At 42.5% G+C, this 16,216-nt stretch overlaps 1 protein-coding gene across 6 annotated transcripts in view; it reads left to right on the forward strand.

The window, feature by feature from the left end:
• The window catches only part of MYOF (myoferlin), a 152,624-nt gene that overhangs the window by 32,883 nt on the left and 103,525 nt on the right, over nucleotides 1-16,216 (forward strand). For all 6 annotated transcript variants that reach the window (XR_011436850.1, XR_011436846.1, XM_023642393.2 and 3 more), the window contains 2 exons: nucleotides 5,457-5,565; nucleotides 8,127-8,214. Coding sequence is in view for 4 of the 6 variants with exons in the window: in XM_023642393.2 (XP_023498161.1) it covers nucleotides 5,457-5,565; nucleotides 8,127-8,214 (197 nt within the window). In the remaining 2 variants the exon portion in view is untranslated. The remainder of the gene's footprint in view (nucleotides 1-5,456; nucleotides 5,566-8,126; nucleotides 8,215-16,216) is intronic.

The raw sequence follows: 16,216 nt of genomic DNA on the forward strand, positions 1-16,216 counted from the left end.
CAGTGATTCCAAAACCCAGGAATGGAATTTGTTAAACGTATAGGGGCTCAGCCTCACCCCGGGGGGCTTGTACATAGCCAGGTTTGGGAACCACTGTGTGGACCTGCATTTCTACGTTTTCTAAAACACCTGCCTCCTTGTGATGCGGATAAAAGCCTCAAGCCTCTCTGACAGTCCTGGTCTGGAGTACGGAGGGGATGCCATGGGAAGGGCACAGGTAACCAGAACTGCTGAGTAGATTTTCATGGAGTTTGGCTTACTATGTTGTTCTGTTAAATAACTGGATTTCTACGCCCGTTTCTCAAATGCGAAGCTATATTATGATGTTAGATGCACTTACTTCTAAAAAACGACACAAGTCCCCATGACCCCAGATCCGGCTTTGCCAGCTGCCTTCCCTACCCCAAGCCCTCCACCCACCCCTCCACCTACTTTGGCTCCCATTGACAACCGCTGTTCTGGACCATTGTTTCTCAAACTTCCTGAGTATAAGAATGAACTAAAGGAAAAGTCTGACTCAGGATTCAGGGAATCTGGAACCGCCCTGGTGACTGTGCTGCAGGGATGGCTGGGGAACAATCACATTCAGAGGAGCGGTTTATGAGCTAATCCAGAGGGTGAGGGTGGGCCAGTGGGAGACTCAGGAGGGATCCCCACTGGTGAGTGGATGGGAGACCCCAGTGTGGGGGGCTGCCATTTGAGGGGTTCTTGCTTACCAAGGGCTTCCTGTGTTAGGTTCCATTGCCGTGGCTGCCTCTGCCTCTCCTACCCATCGGGTTGGAAACAAGGGGCATGCATGGCTCTCCTGCCTTTTGCCTGGGGGCAGGGGGCGTGGGGCTTGACAGATCCTGACCCAGGGGAGGGAGAAGCGTGGGGAAGGGCTCAGCCAAGGAACCCCACAGGCCACACGGGCCTGGCTAAAATGGCAGAGCTCAGCTGACTGAGAGCCCAGTGCTTCAAAGGGTGAGCACGTAATGGTCCTTTCAGGTTTTCTACAGGGGATCTGGGAGCAGCTTGGAGAAGTATTTGTCCCCAGCCCCGTTGGGGATTGTGACTTCCCCTCAGAAGAAGTTGAGATGTGCCGAAGTCTCTAGGGACAGAAACAGGGCAACACGTGATTTACTTTCCAGGCTCCAACGTATTTTTCCTTTCCTTCATGAGGGAATTTCCAGTAAACCCTTCTCCAGTGATCCATGCGGGCTGTGTCCTGCCTTACAGAACAGCTCCATATAGTCAAGCTCCCTGATTAAGAACTCAGCCAGCAGGGCCCTTACTCACCACAGTGCCATGCAGCCGTTACCATTGGCGTCAAGGCTATGCTAACGGGGGAGAACATTTTCCATTTCTCTTTTTTAAACACACTAGACTGTTTGAATAAAAGAGAAACAATTGAAGAAGTTCTTAACCAACACTTGCATGCTGAGTTGACTAATTTACAATTAAACTCTTTTGTTCCCCCAATCATAACCTCTAATTTTCAAGTAGTTGCACCCACTGCTTAGAATTAGTTCAGTGTTGCGTAAAGACCCAACTCAAAACTGGATGGACATCCCTGGGCTGAAAGGAATACGAGCAGGACTGGCTTTCTTCGTTTCCGAATACATCTGCAGTTTATTAATTCTACACGTAAAGCTGGAGAGCCAAAAGGCCTTGTGATTCTTTCACTATAAAGTTTCCTTTTGAGCTGTCATCCATCTGTTTCAGTATGGGGTGGGGTCCATGGGGGAGACTCTTATTTTTCCATGAAAATACAGGGCAAAACATCCCCATTACTTTCACTGTGACATTTTAGCATATTTATAGCATTAGTAATATGAAGGAAAAAGAGTTTTTGGTTTAGTGTCATCTCCTTTAAAGGAGATTGGCTTGCGGTCCCACTGAACTGTTCTTATCCCTTGTGTGGGAGGCCAAGTCATCCTTTCCCAGCCTCTCACAGTGTTTTGTATCCAAGCAATGTCATAGAAAATAGGCCAGGCCAGCTGGGCGTGCCTTCGGAGTCCTGTAGAGCTCAGGCTTGCCCCTAGGGGATGTTTTCTTCAATTACAGTGAAAGCTCTTAGAAGTTGTAACTGCATTTTTCTTCAACTCAGTCTAGCTGTTAAAAATATTTTGGGGATTAAAATCTTCCCAGGCTTTCATCTAAACACGCCGCCTTTACTTCAGAAAAAAGAAATTCAAGTTTTCTTTTAATTCCCCTCCCTACATACACACAAGCATCAGAATTTTATGATGAAAAAGCAAATCTTAAGAAACAGGACTAAAGGTTTTTGAAAGAAGGAATTGGAAGGAATTGAAGTTAGAACTTATAATTGACTTCTTTTATTTTATTCCTTTCCTGGTCCGTTGTCTGTTATTACCCTCTCACACCCTGTTATGGGGAAGGGAAACCAGCAAATATTGGTTGAGTCAGAATGGAATTGTAAAACCACTCAGGGCATAAAAGGGCCCGCCCATGGGCTTTGTGTTTTAAGCATGCCTGTTCTCTCCAGTTGCCACAAGTCCCACCACTGTCTATTGTCTTACATATTACCCATTGTATTCCACATTTCTGTTATTGGCCTGACCTTTCCTCCTGACACCCTGTGTGAATTTAAGTTTGACTCACGACATTATAGGCCAATGCCTTTGAAAGCAGGAATCTTACCTAGTATTTTGGATTGTCAATCATGGGTATATTCTGGGATTTTTTTTTCCTGAATCAATGAACAAGGACTTTAACAGAGGAGAAAAGAAAGATTTAACATGGGATTGTTTCCTAAATAGATAGATGTAGAAAGCATCATATATGCAAGCCTAGTAGCAGACTTTAGAGCTGAAAAGGGTCTGAGAAATTATTTACTTCAGTCCACTCATTTGCAGATAGTGAAGTGGGCTCAGAGAGTTGAGTGACTTAGCCAAGGCCTCAAAGGAAGTTGGGACACAGAGTTAGGGCCACAATAGGAATTGTCTAACCCAGTGGTTCTCAACCTGGGGCGATCTTGCCCAGCAGGGGACAATTGGCAAGCTATAGAAATGCTAGCGGATAGGGCCAGGGATGCTGCTGAATATCTGACAAGGCACAGGACAGCCCCCCAAACAAAGAATTGTCCAGTTCAAAATGTCAGTAGTGCCAAAGTTGATAAGTGCTCGTCCAACCCCAGGCCAGCCCTCTTTCGACGCTGGTATTGTCCTGGCATGCTGTACTTTTTATTTTGTTCCAAGAATTATTTATTGCTGATAGAGTCAGGTCATCTCGATTTTAGCAAAAGCAAATCAATTCATGTTTGAGTGTGCAATGTTATTATTTTAATCATGAGGTTAGGTTATGAATCATGGAACTGTGAGGAATAAAATCCAGTGCGTTTCCACATTTTCAAGGCAAGTACCTCATTAGACATTTAATACCAGTCAGATGACTTTTAAATCTGTAGTTTTCACATTTTGTTCTTCTTAAAAACTCAATAGCCAGCCCCTTGGCTTACAGTCTTATTTGTAAAACATGGAAAGAAGTTCTCCTCAGGCTCACACATATGGGGCTGAGCGAGATGTGGAAGAGGTTTTACCAGGGATTCTCTCCTCGTATGGGAGCTTTACTTGTTTCATCTGGTGGAGATGGAGTCATGTGAAGACTCTTGTCCTCAATATGTCAGAGGAATAAAAATCCAAGTGAGGAGAAAACATACTCATGTGAAAAAAACCTAACAAACATACTGAGTGAACATGTCTGAAAAATTACTCTGTCAAGGTCCCATCAATTCTCAGCATTGACTGAGAGATCAAAAAGTTCACTCTTATCCCGCAGGGGGCAGAATTTTTCTTTTCCATTGCCAATAAATGACTCTACTTGTGATATTAGAAGAGATGAGAATCCATCATGATGGTTGAACGTCTTATGCAGTGTTCTGTTCAAGAAGGTGTACTCTTCCAAGAAACCATGTGCCCATGGTTCAGATCATTGGGTAAATTGGGTGAAATGGTGCTGTAGCAATTTTCTGGTCTTATGCAGTATAATATGTCTATTCACAGGAGATGAAGTCACTTACTAATATTGTCGAGTCATTGGATCTATGTGATTGGGTGACAGACCCTAGATCTGTGTAGAATCTAGTCCTATTTCTGAGATTTGAATGGGGGAGGAGAAAATGGATGTATGTCAGTTCAAAAATGATGTACCCATGTTGACATCAACTTTCACTTTCTGATTTTTAAAGAAAATGTTCTACATTTTGATATAATTGATATTTCTCCACAAGATGAACTTCCTGATTATTCTTTTTGCCTGAAAGCCCAGAGTTATGTTTTATGCACAACTACTGTTTCTTTACTACAAGTTTTTTGATATAAGGGATCTCTTCTATCACACTGAGGACTTGGTGCTTACTTTTCTATTTTTATGCTAACGATATTCCGTGTTATCATCTCTCCTGTTTATTAGTATAAGTTGCTGCAAATGTGGGCAAGGTATAAGTAAATAACATTTAAATGTTCTTACCATTTCTCTTTTCCTTTATCAGTATCCACACGGAAGGCACACCCCTGTGCTCTCTTTGCTTTTTGATTACATTTCACAAAGGGAACTCTTTCAATTCACTCATTCTTATATCCATGTTGCATGTTATAACCCCCACTTCACTGACTATATCCTGTGGGTTACATTTTTATATTGACTAACTCCCTAGAGATGTGTGTTCCATACATTTTTTTGATCATGTACCCTAACTATAAAAATGTTTTCCATATTCATTCTCAATATATGTAGACATTTAGTTTTTTCTTCATTCACTAAATATCTATTAAGAAACGTGCTGTGTTCCAGGCACTGGGGTTAGAGCAGTGAACAGAACAGACAACAATTCTTGCTCTGGAGAGGGCACAGGGACACATGTGTACTTCTGTCCCAATATGCTATGTGCACTAAGAGGTAGATGGGTAGGAGTTAGAGGCTGAATGTAATCTCTCAGGTTCCAGGAAAAGAAAGAAGTGCACGCATTCAACTTTTGAATGCTGCTCTTGAGTATATGGGGTAGCATGTTGACCCCATCACCAAACTAGCAACCTGTTTACATTTCAAGAAGGTCTACTTGAGGGCATGACTTTACACTGGGCAATGTTTTATGGGTCCTTTTAAATTTCCGTTACAGAAGAATACCTGAATTTTGTCCTACTTTCTTTCTTTCTGGATTCTAGGGGGGCTGTATTCAGTCTTTGCCTCCCACCCATCTGTCTCCTTCATGACTTGAAATTTCATGGGCCCCTAGTTTGACTCTTGAAATGACTGCTTGTTATGGAGAAGGGATAGCTGATATGTGATGTTTACTGCCAAAATACCCTACTAGGGTGAGAACAAAATGGCCCAGATTTCATTATGAGTGATTTGAATGCTAACAGAGGAAGAGGAAGGGAATTGGGAGGTCTGATGAGTCAACAGAAGCATGCCTCTTACTTTGGCTACTGTGCGCTTTCTCCTTTCCCCTGCAGATTAATTGGCACGGCCACCGTACCCCTGAAGGACCTGATTGGCGACCAGAACAGATCACTGCCATACAAACTGATCTCCCTGCTAAATGAAAGGGGGCAAGATACCGGGGTGAGCATTTTCCCTCTTGTTGAATGGCTTTGAAGTGAGATGGTTAAGCAAAACTTCATTAGGAAAAGTGTAAATTTATAATTAGCTCATTACAGACACGCACACACAAACCTACTGGTTTTGAGATAAACAGGTCCATTTGCAAATGATATAGCCTTATCCTATACTCTCAGTCACAAAACTAGCAAATTAGGGAAACTTGATTTTCTATGACAGATGCTATAGAGTGAGTGGGACCTTCTCTTGGTATAGATCTGTGCACATCAAATATTTGTATGGTGAGCATATCTCTGTCTATCAGACACTCTTTGAAACATTCTATATAGGGTAATTCATTAATATTACCTTGGAATATCAGGATGTTAATATCATGATCTTTGTTATTGCATTGGCTGCTGAATATTTTCTGATCACAGCCTGTTAGAATAAGTAGATGTTGATATTGCCTGATGTGAGACCAGAATTCTCTTTCTTAAGTACGCTTAAAAAAAAATTTTACTCAAGCATCACAGCTCTCCGATTTCATATGATTGCAAATAAGCGCTCATAAAGCTACCACTCTTGCCTCATTAACCTTTAATCCCTTCATTTTCCAATCAGCTTATTTTGCTTGGGAGCCTGGGCGAAGGGAGAAAATTTTATACTAAAAGAGGCCATCCTTGTAGGCAAGAATATAGGTTGGGCTTCTCAATGTCCATTAAGAATGTCAGTCTTGTTGGTCTAGGCTCCAAAACTAATAAGTTTACTGTGAATCAGCATTCCAATCATAAAACAAATTCAGAATATTGCCTATCATTTATCTACCTAAAACCTGGCTGAGAGAAATGATACTTATGAAAGATGGTACAAGTCAGTGATCTTTCTGGCTGCTCTTCTTTTTAAACACAGAAGAAAGCTGTCTAGAACCCTGAAATGCAGAACTGTGGAGACTGGAGTAAGGATGGCTGTAAAATTGGAGTAAGATGGAGTAAGGAAGGTTAAGGGACTCAGGTCCTGCCTCCCTGGGCATCCTCTCATCCCTGTTAGGGGTCACTGGAGCACCTCTGGGAACCCTGAGGTTAGTGGGAAACCACTGATCCAGAGGATGAGCCCTCATGTATTCTTCGAAGTTTTAAAAATTTGATGCTTTGATTAAGTTTAGCACCTGAGCCCCTCATGTTCCTGTATTCAGCTTCCTCCTGTAGACTTGGTCTTTAGCATAGGAGCCAAAAGAGGCTGCTCCTGTAATTCTTTATTTGCCATGAAACTGTTGTTGGGGGCATTATTAATTATTCTGTTCACTGTCTCCCAAATCAGTAGTTTCTAAGTTGGCCACAGAATGTGCTGATCCAAGAGGGAGGATTCCCTGGTGAGCAGAGAGATGGAAAAAAAATAAGGGCAATATAGTGTGTGTATGTGTGTATGTGTATGTGTGTGTGTGTGTGTGTGTATTAGAGTTTACCAGATGTAGCAAAAGTAGCAAATGAAAGTATGGGATGCCCATTTAAGTTTGAATTTCAGATAAACAATGAATGATTTTTTTTTTTTTTTAGTGTAAGTATGTCCTAAATGTTATGTCCTGTATTTTTTCTGGTAACCTGGGTGTGGGGTGTGTGTGGGGTGTGTGTGCATCCTTATTTGCAAAGAACTCCCTTTATTCTGAAGTTTGTCCTTCCTCATTTTTGCTGTTAAAATTCCTTTCTTTTTTGAAATGATTAAAATAGTAGATGGTCATCCTGGGCATGTTTTGGCAAAATAAAAGTTAGCAACCCTATGTTGATTCCCTCTGTCAAGCATTTTTGAAATTTTGTAGATTCATGAAACATAAAAATATAGGAAACTGCCCTAAAATAATGCATCATGTGAGAAATTTCTCTCAGATTTTAAAAGTGGGAATCGTTTTATCTCCTGTAAGGAACTAGTATGTTTCTTCCTTTCTGATCATGAAAGTTATGTAATGTCTCAGATTCTCCTTGCCTGGTCTCCTAGCCAGCCGTTTTGCGGTCACATTTTATGCAAGAGGCAATTATGTTGAACTTTATGATTTGTATACTTGTTTCCTCTTTAATCAGACGATTCCTTTTTTTAATCCTATTTTATGAGTCACATTGTTATGTAATTTTTTGTTAGTCGCCTAAAATTCCTTTTAGAGAGAAGTGTGAAAATAAATTTCAACAGTGAGTAAACAAATAACTTAATCATTTCAGACGAGCCTCTGTGACTGCAATTCTGTGATCGCAGGCCATCTCTAGTCTAGGATGGAGGCCAGTTACAAGTTCGTGCTTGTTTGCCACAACTTTCCTCCAGTTTATGAGGTTGCCCCTTAGCAATGATACACTTGGCAACTGGATACAGGTAACTCCTTTCCCAGGCTTGTAGTTTTTCCCACTCTACCTGGGCTCTCATGTGGGAAGATATAAACAGTCAAGCATATGTCTTCTTTCTCTCTTTCTCATCTCACTTTCCCTTCTCCCTGCTTACCCATTCTAGAACTTTTACTCCTGCTGAATTGGTTTGTATTGAGTCTGTCACATTCTGATGCCCTGCAATGATTCTGTCTGAAATGAATTCTTTCTTCCCAGGCCACCATTGACTTGGTGATCAACTATGATCCACCTTCAGCTCCACATCCAAATGACCCCAGTGGGACCAGCGTGCCAGGCATGGGAGGTAAGCTGACCCTGCTGAAGGCCCAGCCTACCCCAGGGAGAATCTACTAATCTACATAAGGAAGTCTCCAAGAAACTCTTCCTTGTCGTTATACTGTCTGTCGCTCCCTGCCCATCTAGACAGCACCCTGTGAGAATGGTGGAGCTGTCCTGAATCAGGACACCGCAGTAGTTTGCGAAATGCTCTTCAAGGGAGAGGGGAAGGGTGACACAGCCCCTTACTCACAGTGAGCCCATCCAGCACACACAGACTCCAGCAGAAGGTCCCAAGCAAGGCTTTGCTTTGGGTTTGTAGCTTCCACCCCACACAACGTCCTCTGGTTGTAAGGCTCCAGGAGTGGCCTCTACTCTCTTCGTGTGTGTCTTCACCTCCTCAGTGTGTGATCACCAGGCTGTGCTCTCAGCCGCCAGTCTCACGGTCAATGCCCTTGCCTGGGAGCCTCTTTCTCTCTCTCCTTGGCCCTCACGCCCTGCCAGCTTCCAATAGCCCATTGGTCTTTTAACCAATTGCTTCCCTCGGCATAACCCACCTTATGCTGCTTGTTCTCTGGTGTGGGTTGTCAGTGGTTCAGGGCCATCAGGGGCTGCAGGCTCAGGGGAGGGCTTTGGGCCTTAGGTGGAGGGAAGTCTGCAAGACAGTCAGGTCTTCACGCAGCTGAGTTTGACCTCCTCTTAGCATTTTTCCAGGGTGATGTTATGCTGAAAGTGTCTTTGTCTCTTCCTCTGTCCTGAGATGTGCCACCAAACGCCCCCTGTTTACAAGCCTTTGTATGTGCCCCAGGAAGGGAGTGGCCCCTCGTCCACCACACTCACCTGCTGCCTTGAAATTCTCCTTCCTAGAGGGCGCCCTGGCACTTATTCCTGCCAGGCTTGGCTCCTCAGGTCCTGTCTTCTCCTCGTTTCTCTTGGTTCTGAACTCAGCAGTCTGGCCGCCTGAGTGGTCTGCATGGCACCAGCAGCAGCGCCTCCCTGCCTGCCCTGTGGCATCTCTGCCCCGTTCCTGCCTGACTTCTTGTCTCATCTCAGCTTGATCCCAGCCACTGCCCCGACTCACTCACACCCTGTAGATGGCCCAGTATTAAGGTTTTGGCCTGTTTCTTGACCAAGTAGTTGTGAATGTCCAGCTTGGGTCAGCTGGTCCCTTCTTCCTTGGGGACAGTTGGGACTGAAATAGCCCCAGGACATCAGCAACACACTGTGCATTCCCCCTCTGCCCTGCAACACCCTGGGGACGCTGCTTGGCTGGGACACTCTCAGCCCCACAAGAGCCCTGCAGTGGCTCAAGAACATCCGTGGCTCCCTTTGCTGCTGCAACAGTGATGACGAATGAAACACAGAGGGAACAGTGCAGTCCTGAACAGCACCCCATCAGGGGCTGAACAGAGTGGTCCAACCTGTTTCCTTCCCACCTCCCCTGCCCGTCACTGCTGTCACCAGCATTTGCATTGGCCTGGGAAGGGCCGTGGTATATTCTGGCCCATAAAAGGCAGCCCCAACTAGTGGGCATGTCTGGAGCAGCCTCTGAATTGGGAGGATCAGGGGACCTTTCCTCACCCTGACGTTTTCCTAAGCCTGTTTGTTAGTTTCTAGGGATGCTGTAGTAAATCGCTACAAACTGGGTGGTTTAAATAATAGAAATCGATTCTTTCACAGTTCTGGAGGCTGGAAGTCTGAAACGAAGGTGTCCGCAGGGTTGGTTCCTTCCACAGACTCCAAGGGAAGATCCATTCCATCCCTCTCTCCTAGCTTCTGAGGGTCACTGGCAGTCCTTGGTGTCCCTTGGCTTATAGATCCATCACTCCAGTCTCTGCCTCTATCATCACACAGTGTTCTTCCCGTCTGTCTCTGTCTTCACATGGTGTTCTCTCTGTGTGCCTGTGTCTAAATTTCTCACCTCTTATAAGGAGCCCCATCATTGGATGAGGGCCCACCCTAATCCAGAATGCCCTCATCTTAACTTGAGTACATCTACAAAGACCCCATTTCCAAATAAGGTTACATTCTGAGGTTACAGATGGGCATGAATTTTGAGGAGACTCTATTCAACCCAGTATAGCAGTAGATAAAAGGCAGTTTCATTATGTTTATTCTATTTCAAGAGCTAAAATCTTAAATGGGCCCTTTTGTGTTACCCCTTCAGCCAGGCCTTTAGGGAAAAACACAGCACTGTGGTTCATTCAAGTAAAAAGAGTAAACTTGTAGTTTACAGTAGACAGGTGCCGCATCATTTCTTGGTATTTACCGAGTAAAAGAAATTGGTTGCTGGGTTTCTTGACCCATCGCTAGATGCTGCAGTGCTGGGGATGGTCAATGCTGTAAGATACAGCTCCTGCCCTCCAGGGACTTTCAGTCCAGGTTTGGAGACCAGACTTTTTATCCTGAAGGTGTAACATTTTGGATAAGAGCAAGGGCTTTGGGATCCAACTGGCCTAGGTTGGATTCTGTGTCTATGGTTCATTAGCCAAGTGACCTTGGGTAAGTCATTTAACATCTCTAGATCTCAGTGTTCTTTACTATAAGGTGGGGATAATGGAAGCCCTTACATCATAACCTTGTTGTAAGGATTAAAGGAGATAATGCATATAAACTACATTTAGTGTGGTACATATAAAGCAGCCCAGCGCCTGACATACATTAAGTGCTACATTAATGGTGGCTATCATTATTATTGCTATTATGACAAAAACAATTCCGGGGGGCTTGTAATCCTGAGCTCAGTTGGCTCTCACACTCTGTTTGAACATTCAAATTGTTTCCTCTAAAAAGCTGTTAGAAAAGAATCATCTGGTTTGGTTCAGTCATGTTGAGATGACCAAATGCTTTCTTTTTAAATATCTTAAAAAAAAAAAAAAAAAGTTTTGTCTTAGTGAGCCGGATAGACTTTGAGAATAAGCAGTTTATCAGGCTATTCTGAGTGTTGGAGGAGGTCCCATCTCCTGAGGGGACCTGTGTGAGCCCAGGCTCAGAAAACATGTGATTTCCCTGAGGAAAAGGCTGCTTCCTTCAAAAGCAGAAAAGCACTAACTCTTGAACTCTTAAACCCAATGAGGAGAAAATCTGTGCACTCTAGGATCCCTTTGCCGGAGGGTCTCAGCAGCGCTCAGGCTCCAGCAGTGCTTGTGGCCTGAGTGTTCACGCATCCCCTTAGGAAGTCGATTCCAGGGGCTCTGGCTCTGCGGTGGCAGTTGGCCAAGGTCTTACTCAGAAGTTCTTTAGAATCGCTGATACTACTAGAAGAAGATAGGAAATGAACTAGAACTTGGGTTCCTTTTATTTGAATTTCAAACAAAGAATGTTACCATTGCAAATGAACTGTGTCTGCAGGGCAATTTTATTTTCAAGTGTGAGATGACAAAGTGAAATTTCTTTTCTTAAAAAATAAACAGGGTTCTTTGATCTGAAGTGCTGTCTTTGTTCTCTAAGACGAGTTCACCAAGGCTGGGTCAAGGTGACATTCTGAATGCTGGCTTCATAATCTGGCCCAAAGAAACTTTTCTTCCTCATTTTTAAAAATCTTTCAGTATCCTAGATTATCTGAGTGTTTCAAAGAAAAGCATTTTTTTCTCATTATGATAATTCAATTCAACTAAGGAAAGATATCTTTGAGTACTTACTATAACTCTATGCTAGGAAAGATGCTAGGAACAAAATACAACTTAGTCTTGGGGGAAGGTAAGACCAACAAACTTGAGACAGAGAAATAATAGCAAGATAGCCACACCTCCTGCCATCACATATGTCATTAATGACGTAATGACATAAAAGGCCCAGAATTTGTTCTTTTCCTTTCCTGTCAATTGACTCTTAAAAAAAAGCAACATAAAACCTTTACCATTCTTATATAAAAGTAATGAGTATGCTTCCTCTAATTTATATAGATGTTTTCAAATCAAAAAATTTGAGCTTGTTGATTTTGTTGAGTGCAAAAGCAATAATGCATGTAAAAATGTAAACATCACAAAAATATAAGACACAGAAAGTGCAAATCCCTCATAGTTCCATCCTCCTGAGTTAACCACTGTTCACGACTAGCAATGCTGATTTTAAGGGTTACCATTTACATAGTGGGTCCTGCCAAGAAGAAATTTGAAATATTAATGATAGAACCCAAAAGTGAAGATTTTCAGGAAAATTCACCCCTGCAAGTTGAAGAAACTAATTATGACCGCAGATCACAGGAACTGAATAACTGAGGGATTCATGGTTTTTTTTTTTTGAAGACTATATATATGTATTTATATATAGTGTATGTGTGTGAGGAGTATTGGCCCTGAGCTAACATCTGTTGCCCATCTTCCTCTTTGTGCTTGGGGAAGATTGTCCCTGAGCTCACATCTGTGGCCATCTTCCTCTATTTTGTATATGGGATGCCACCACAGCATGGCTTGATGAGTGATGTGCAGGTCCACACACAGGATCCAAACCTGAGAACCCTGGGCCCCTGAAGTGGAGTGAGTGAACTTAACCACTGCATCACCAGGCCAGCCCCAGGAAGACTTTATATTTTTTTAGAGCAGTTTTAGGTTTACCACAAAATTGAGATGGTACAGAGATTGCCCTTATACTCTCTGCCCCCACACATGCATAGCCTTCCCCATATCAATATAACTCACCAGAATGGTACATTTTTTTAATGAAGGATGGACCTTGATTGACACATCATAATCACCCAAAGTTCACAGTTTACCTTAGAGTTCAGTCTCAGTGTTGTACATTCTATGGGTTTGGACAAGTGTATAATGATAGATATCCATCATTATAATATACAGAGTATTTTCACTTCCCTAAAAATCTTCTGTGCTTTGTATATTCATATCCCCACTACCACTTCCAACTTTTGGTAACCACTAATTTTTTTGTTGTCTCTATAGTTTTGCCTTTTCCAGAATGTCACATAGTCGGAATCATACAGTATGTAGCCTTTTCAGATTGGTTTCTTTCACTTAGTTCTATGCAGTTAAGATTCCTCCATGTTTTTTCAAGGCTTGATTATTTATTTTTATTAGCACTGAATAATATTCCATTGTCTGGATGTGCCGCAGTTTATTCACCCACCTACTGAAGGCCATCTTGGTTGCTTTCAGTTTGGCAATTATGAATAAAACTGCTGTAAACATCATGTGCAGGTTTTTGTGTGGACGTAAGTTTTCAGCTCCTTTAGGTAAATACCAAGGAACATGGTTGCTGGATGGTCTAGTAAGAGTATGTTTCATTTTGTAAGAAACCACCAAACTGCCTCCCATAGTGGCTGTACCATTTTGCATTCCCACCAGCAAAGTATGAGTGTTCCTGTTACTCCACATCCTTGTCAGCATTTGGTGGTGTTCCAGATTTCAGCCATTCTAATAGGTATAGAGTGATATCTCATTGTTTTAATTTGCATTTCCCTGATGACATATGATTTAGAGCATCTTTTCATAAGCTGACTTGCCATCTGTATATCTTCTTTGGTGAGGTGTTAAGGTCTTTGGCCCATTTTTTAATAAGGTTATTTGTTTTCTTACTGTTGAGTTTTAAGAGTTGTTTGTATATTTTGGATAATAGTCCTTTATGAGACATGTCTTTTGCAAATATTACCTTTCAGTAAGTGGCTGTCTTCTGATTCTCTTGACATTGTCTTTCGCAGAGCAGAAGTTTTTTATTTTAATGAAGTCCAACTTATCAACTATTTTTTTATAGGTCTTGTCTTTGTTGTTCTATCTAGGGGGTTTGTTTTTTATAAGAAATGCTTTTATGGAGCTCTTATATGAAGATGACAAAGGTTACAGACTCTGGGGCATTGGTGGCTTGACTGAAAGTGTGTGGTGTCAAAGGTACCCCTTTCATTAACCCAACTCTGAGACTGTTCCCATGACAGAGGGGTGGGCTGACACAGACTGCAGGCTTGACCTCCTCAAAACCTTTTACTTTGCCAACTTCATTTGCCAGATGTCAGTTAGCTTGACTGGAACTTATATTCCTGTGGCTGGAATAGACTATTTTTAAAATCTCACATCTATTTTTGAAGAACCATCTGTTAAAATTGTGCTTTGTTCAATGATAGAAACAAAAAAACTCATTCATAGCCAGGCTTGGCTACTTCAAATTTTTTTCATTCCACAAACACCAAAGTCACTTTGCTTGCAATTCAATTTGATCCAGTTCAAAAAACATTTACTGACACCTATCTGTGGAGCATACAGAGGTGAGAAAGGCATTGTTTGCCACCAAGGAGCTTGCATTTCTGTAGAAAGGTAAGATAAAAACATGAGTAACTATAGGTCATGGCTGAATACAATAAATTCCTCCAGAAATGACTAAGCAAATTATTACACAGGAAACAGTTTCTTAGAGAAAGTACTTTTCATCTGTGTATTTCAACTATGCATTCTCAGTGCCCAGCACAGAGCTTGGAAATCCATAATTGTTCAATACGTGCTTGGTTGAGTGAATGAATGAATGAGTGAATGATGGATGGGTAATGGATATGGCTTGAATTTTTATTTCAAAAAGGGCATTTAGGGGAACAGTAGTGAATAGGCCAAAGTGACTGATTCAATGAGAGGTGTATTGAAAGGGAAGCATGTTCCTGAGGGCTGGGAGTGCCAGGCTGACACATTTGTCCTTTGATGGACAGACCCTGAGGATCCATGGAACGTTTTCTGAATGAGAGACTGACTTGGTCAGAACCGAAGTGGAAAATGATCAGTGTGTTAGAAGATTGTTGCAGGCACTGGTTCCAAGATTGGGTCTCTAATTGGCTTCATCCAGCAAACGAACTGTATTAGGTGAATTTTTTTCCAGGATATTTAGGAAATCAGAGTGATCATAACAGACAAGTGGTTTTTAAATTTTAGACAAAAGAAAATCATCAAAGGAGATCTTTAAATGTGCAGATTTCTGGCATCTACCTCTAGAGAGTCTAATTTAGCTGATCTGAACAGGAACCCCCCCAGTCTGTGTTTCACAGGAACTTCCAGGAGATCCTGGTGAAGGCAGATTTTGGAGCTCACTTTGAGAAGCACTGGAGTTGAGTGTGTTCTCTGGTTAACATTATCTTGCTCAGACTCAGACAGAGCTCTGGGCAATGTTTCCTACACTGTCTCACAGCCTCAATCAATCAAAGGCAGAAGCCGCCAGAATTGCCCTGCAAGCCTGTGTTTGCATCACTGTTTGGTTTTAGGCTCTTCCATGGTACCTTTGCTCTGGTCTATGTGGAACCATTCCAGAAGATTCCTAGAGCACATATAGTGCTATTTACCCAAGGATCGAGGTAGAGGCTAATGAATTGCTTATGGTTGAATGCAGACATTCGTTTATACAACTTCTACCATGTCAGAAACCCAGCAAAGTTATTCTTCAACATTCCACCTAAATCAGCATGTTATCTCCAAAATGTTGTCATGCTTAGAAACTTACTCTCTCCTCTACTGCTTTGTACTTTTTAGCTTACATTGATGATATTATACTAGCCCTTTGTTCTGATTTTACAATGACCTTTGGACCCAGTTAATTAAATTCTGCCTTAACCAGTATCACCACTTAATAAGATTTTGTCATGAGAAGCAAAATTAATGTCATGGGCAGAGACTGGCATTCTAGGACTCTAGAAAAACAGGGTTGATGTGGGGAAATAGTAAATATTGACCCCCCCCAAAAAAGCATATAATATTCCAGAAGGGGTTCTTCATCGAGGAATGGAAGAGGATTAAATGGGATGGTGGCCCAATTATTGCTCGGGCAGAAAAGAGGACAGGAGTGGGAAGTGTTTGAATAACGAGGACTGCTGGCTGAGTGTGTCTTGTGGGGGAGTGTCAGTATTCCAGGCCAGGAGGAAGCCAGTGGTGACTGGGCAAGTGTCCCTCTTCCTCAGCCATTTCTAGGAGTTGCCTTCATTGGGAAGCTCTAACAGAACATTCCTCTGGTTAGATGGGGGTGCTGGAGGTGGGGAGGGCTTGGCCTGCAGATTTGGTGACATCTGAGTGACTGATAGCCCACTCTCTTCTGCTTGGTGGGGAGAAGAA

The sequence above is a fragment of the Equus caballus genome, chromosome 1, assembly GCF_041296265.1.
Source record: "Equus caballus isolate H_3958 breed thoroughbred chromosome 1, TB-T2T, whole genome shotgun sequence".
Classification (NCBI taxonomy): domain Eukaryota; kingdom Metazoa; phylum Chordata; class Mammalia; order Perissodactyla; family Equidae; genus Equus; species Equus caballus.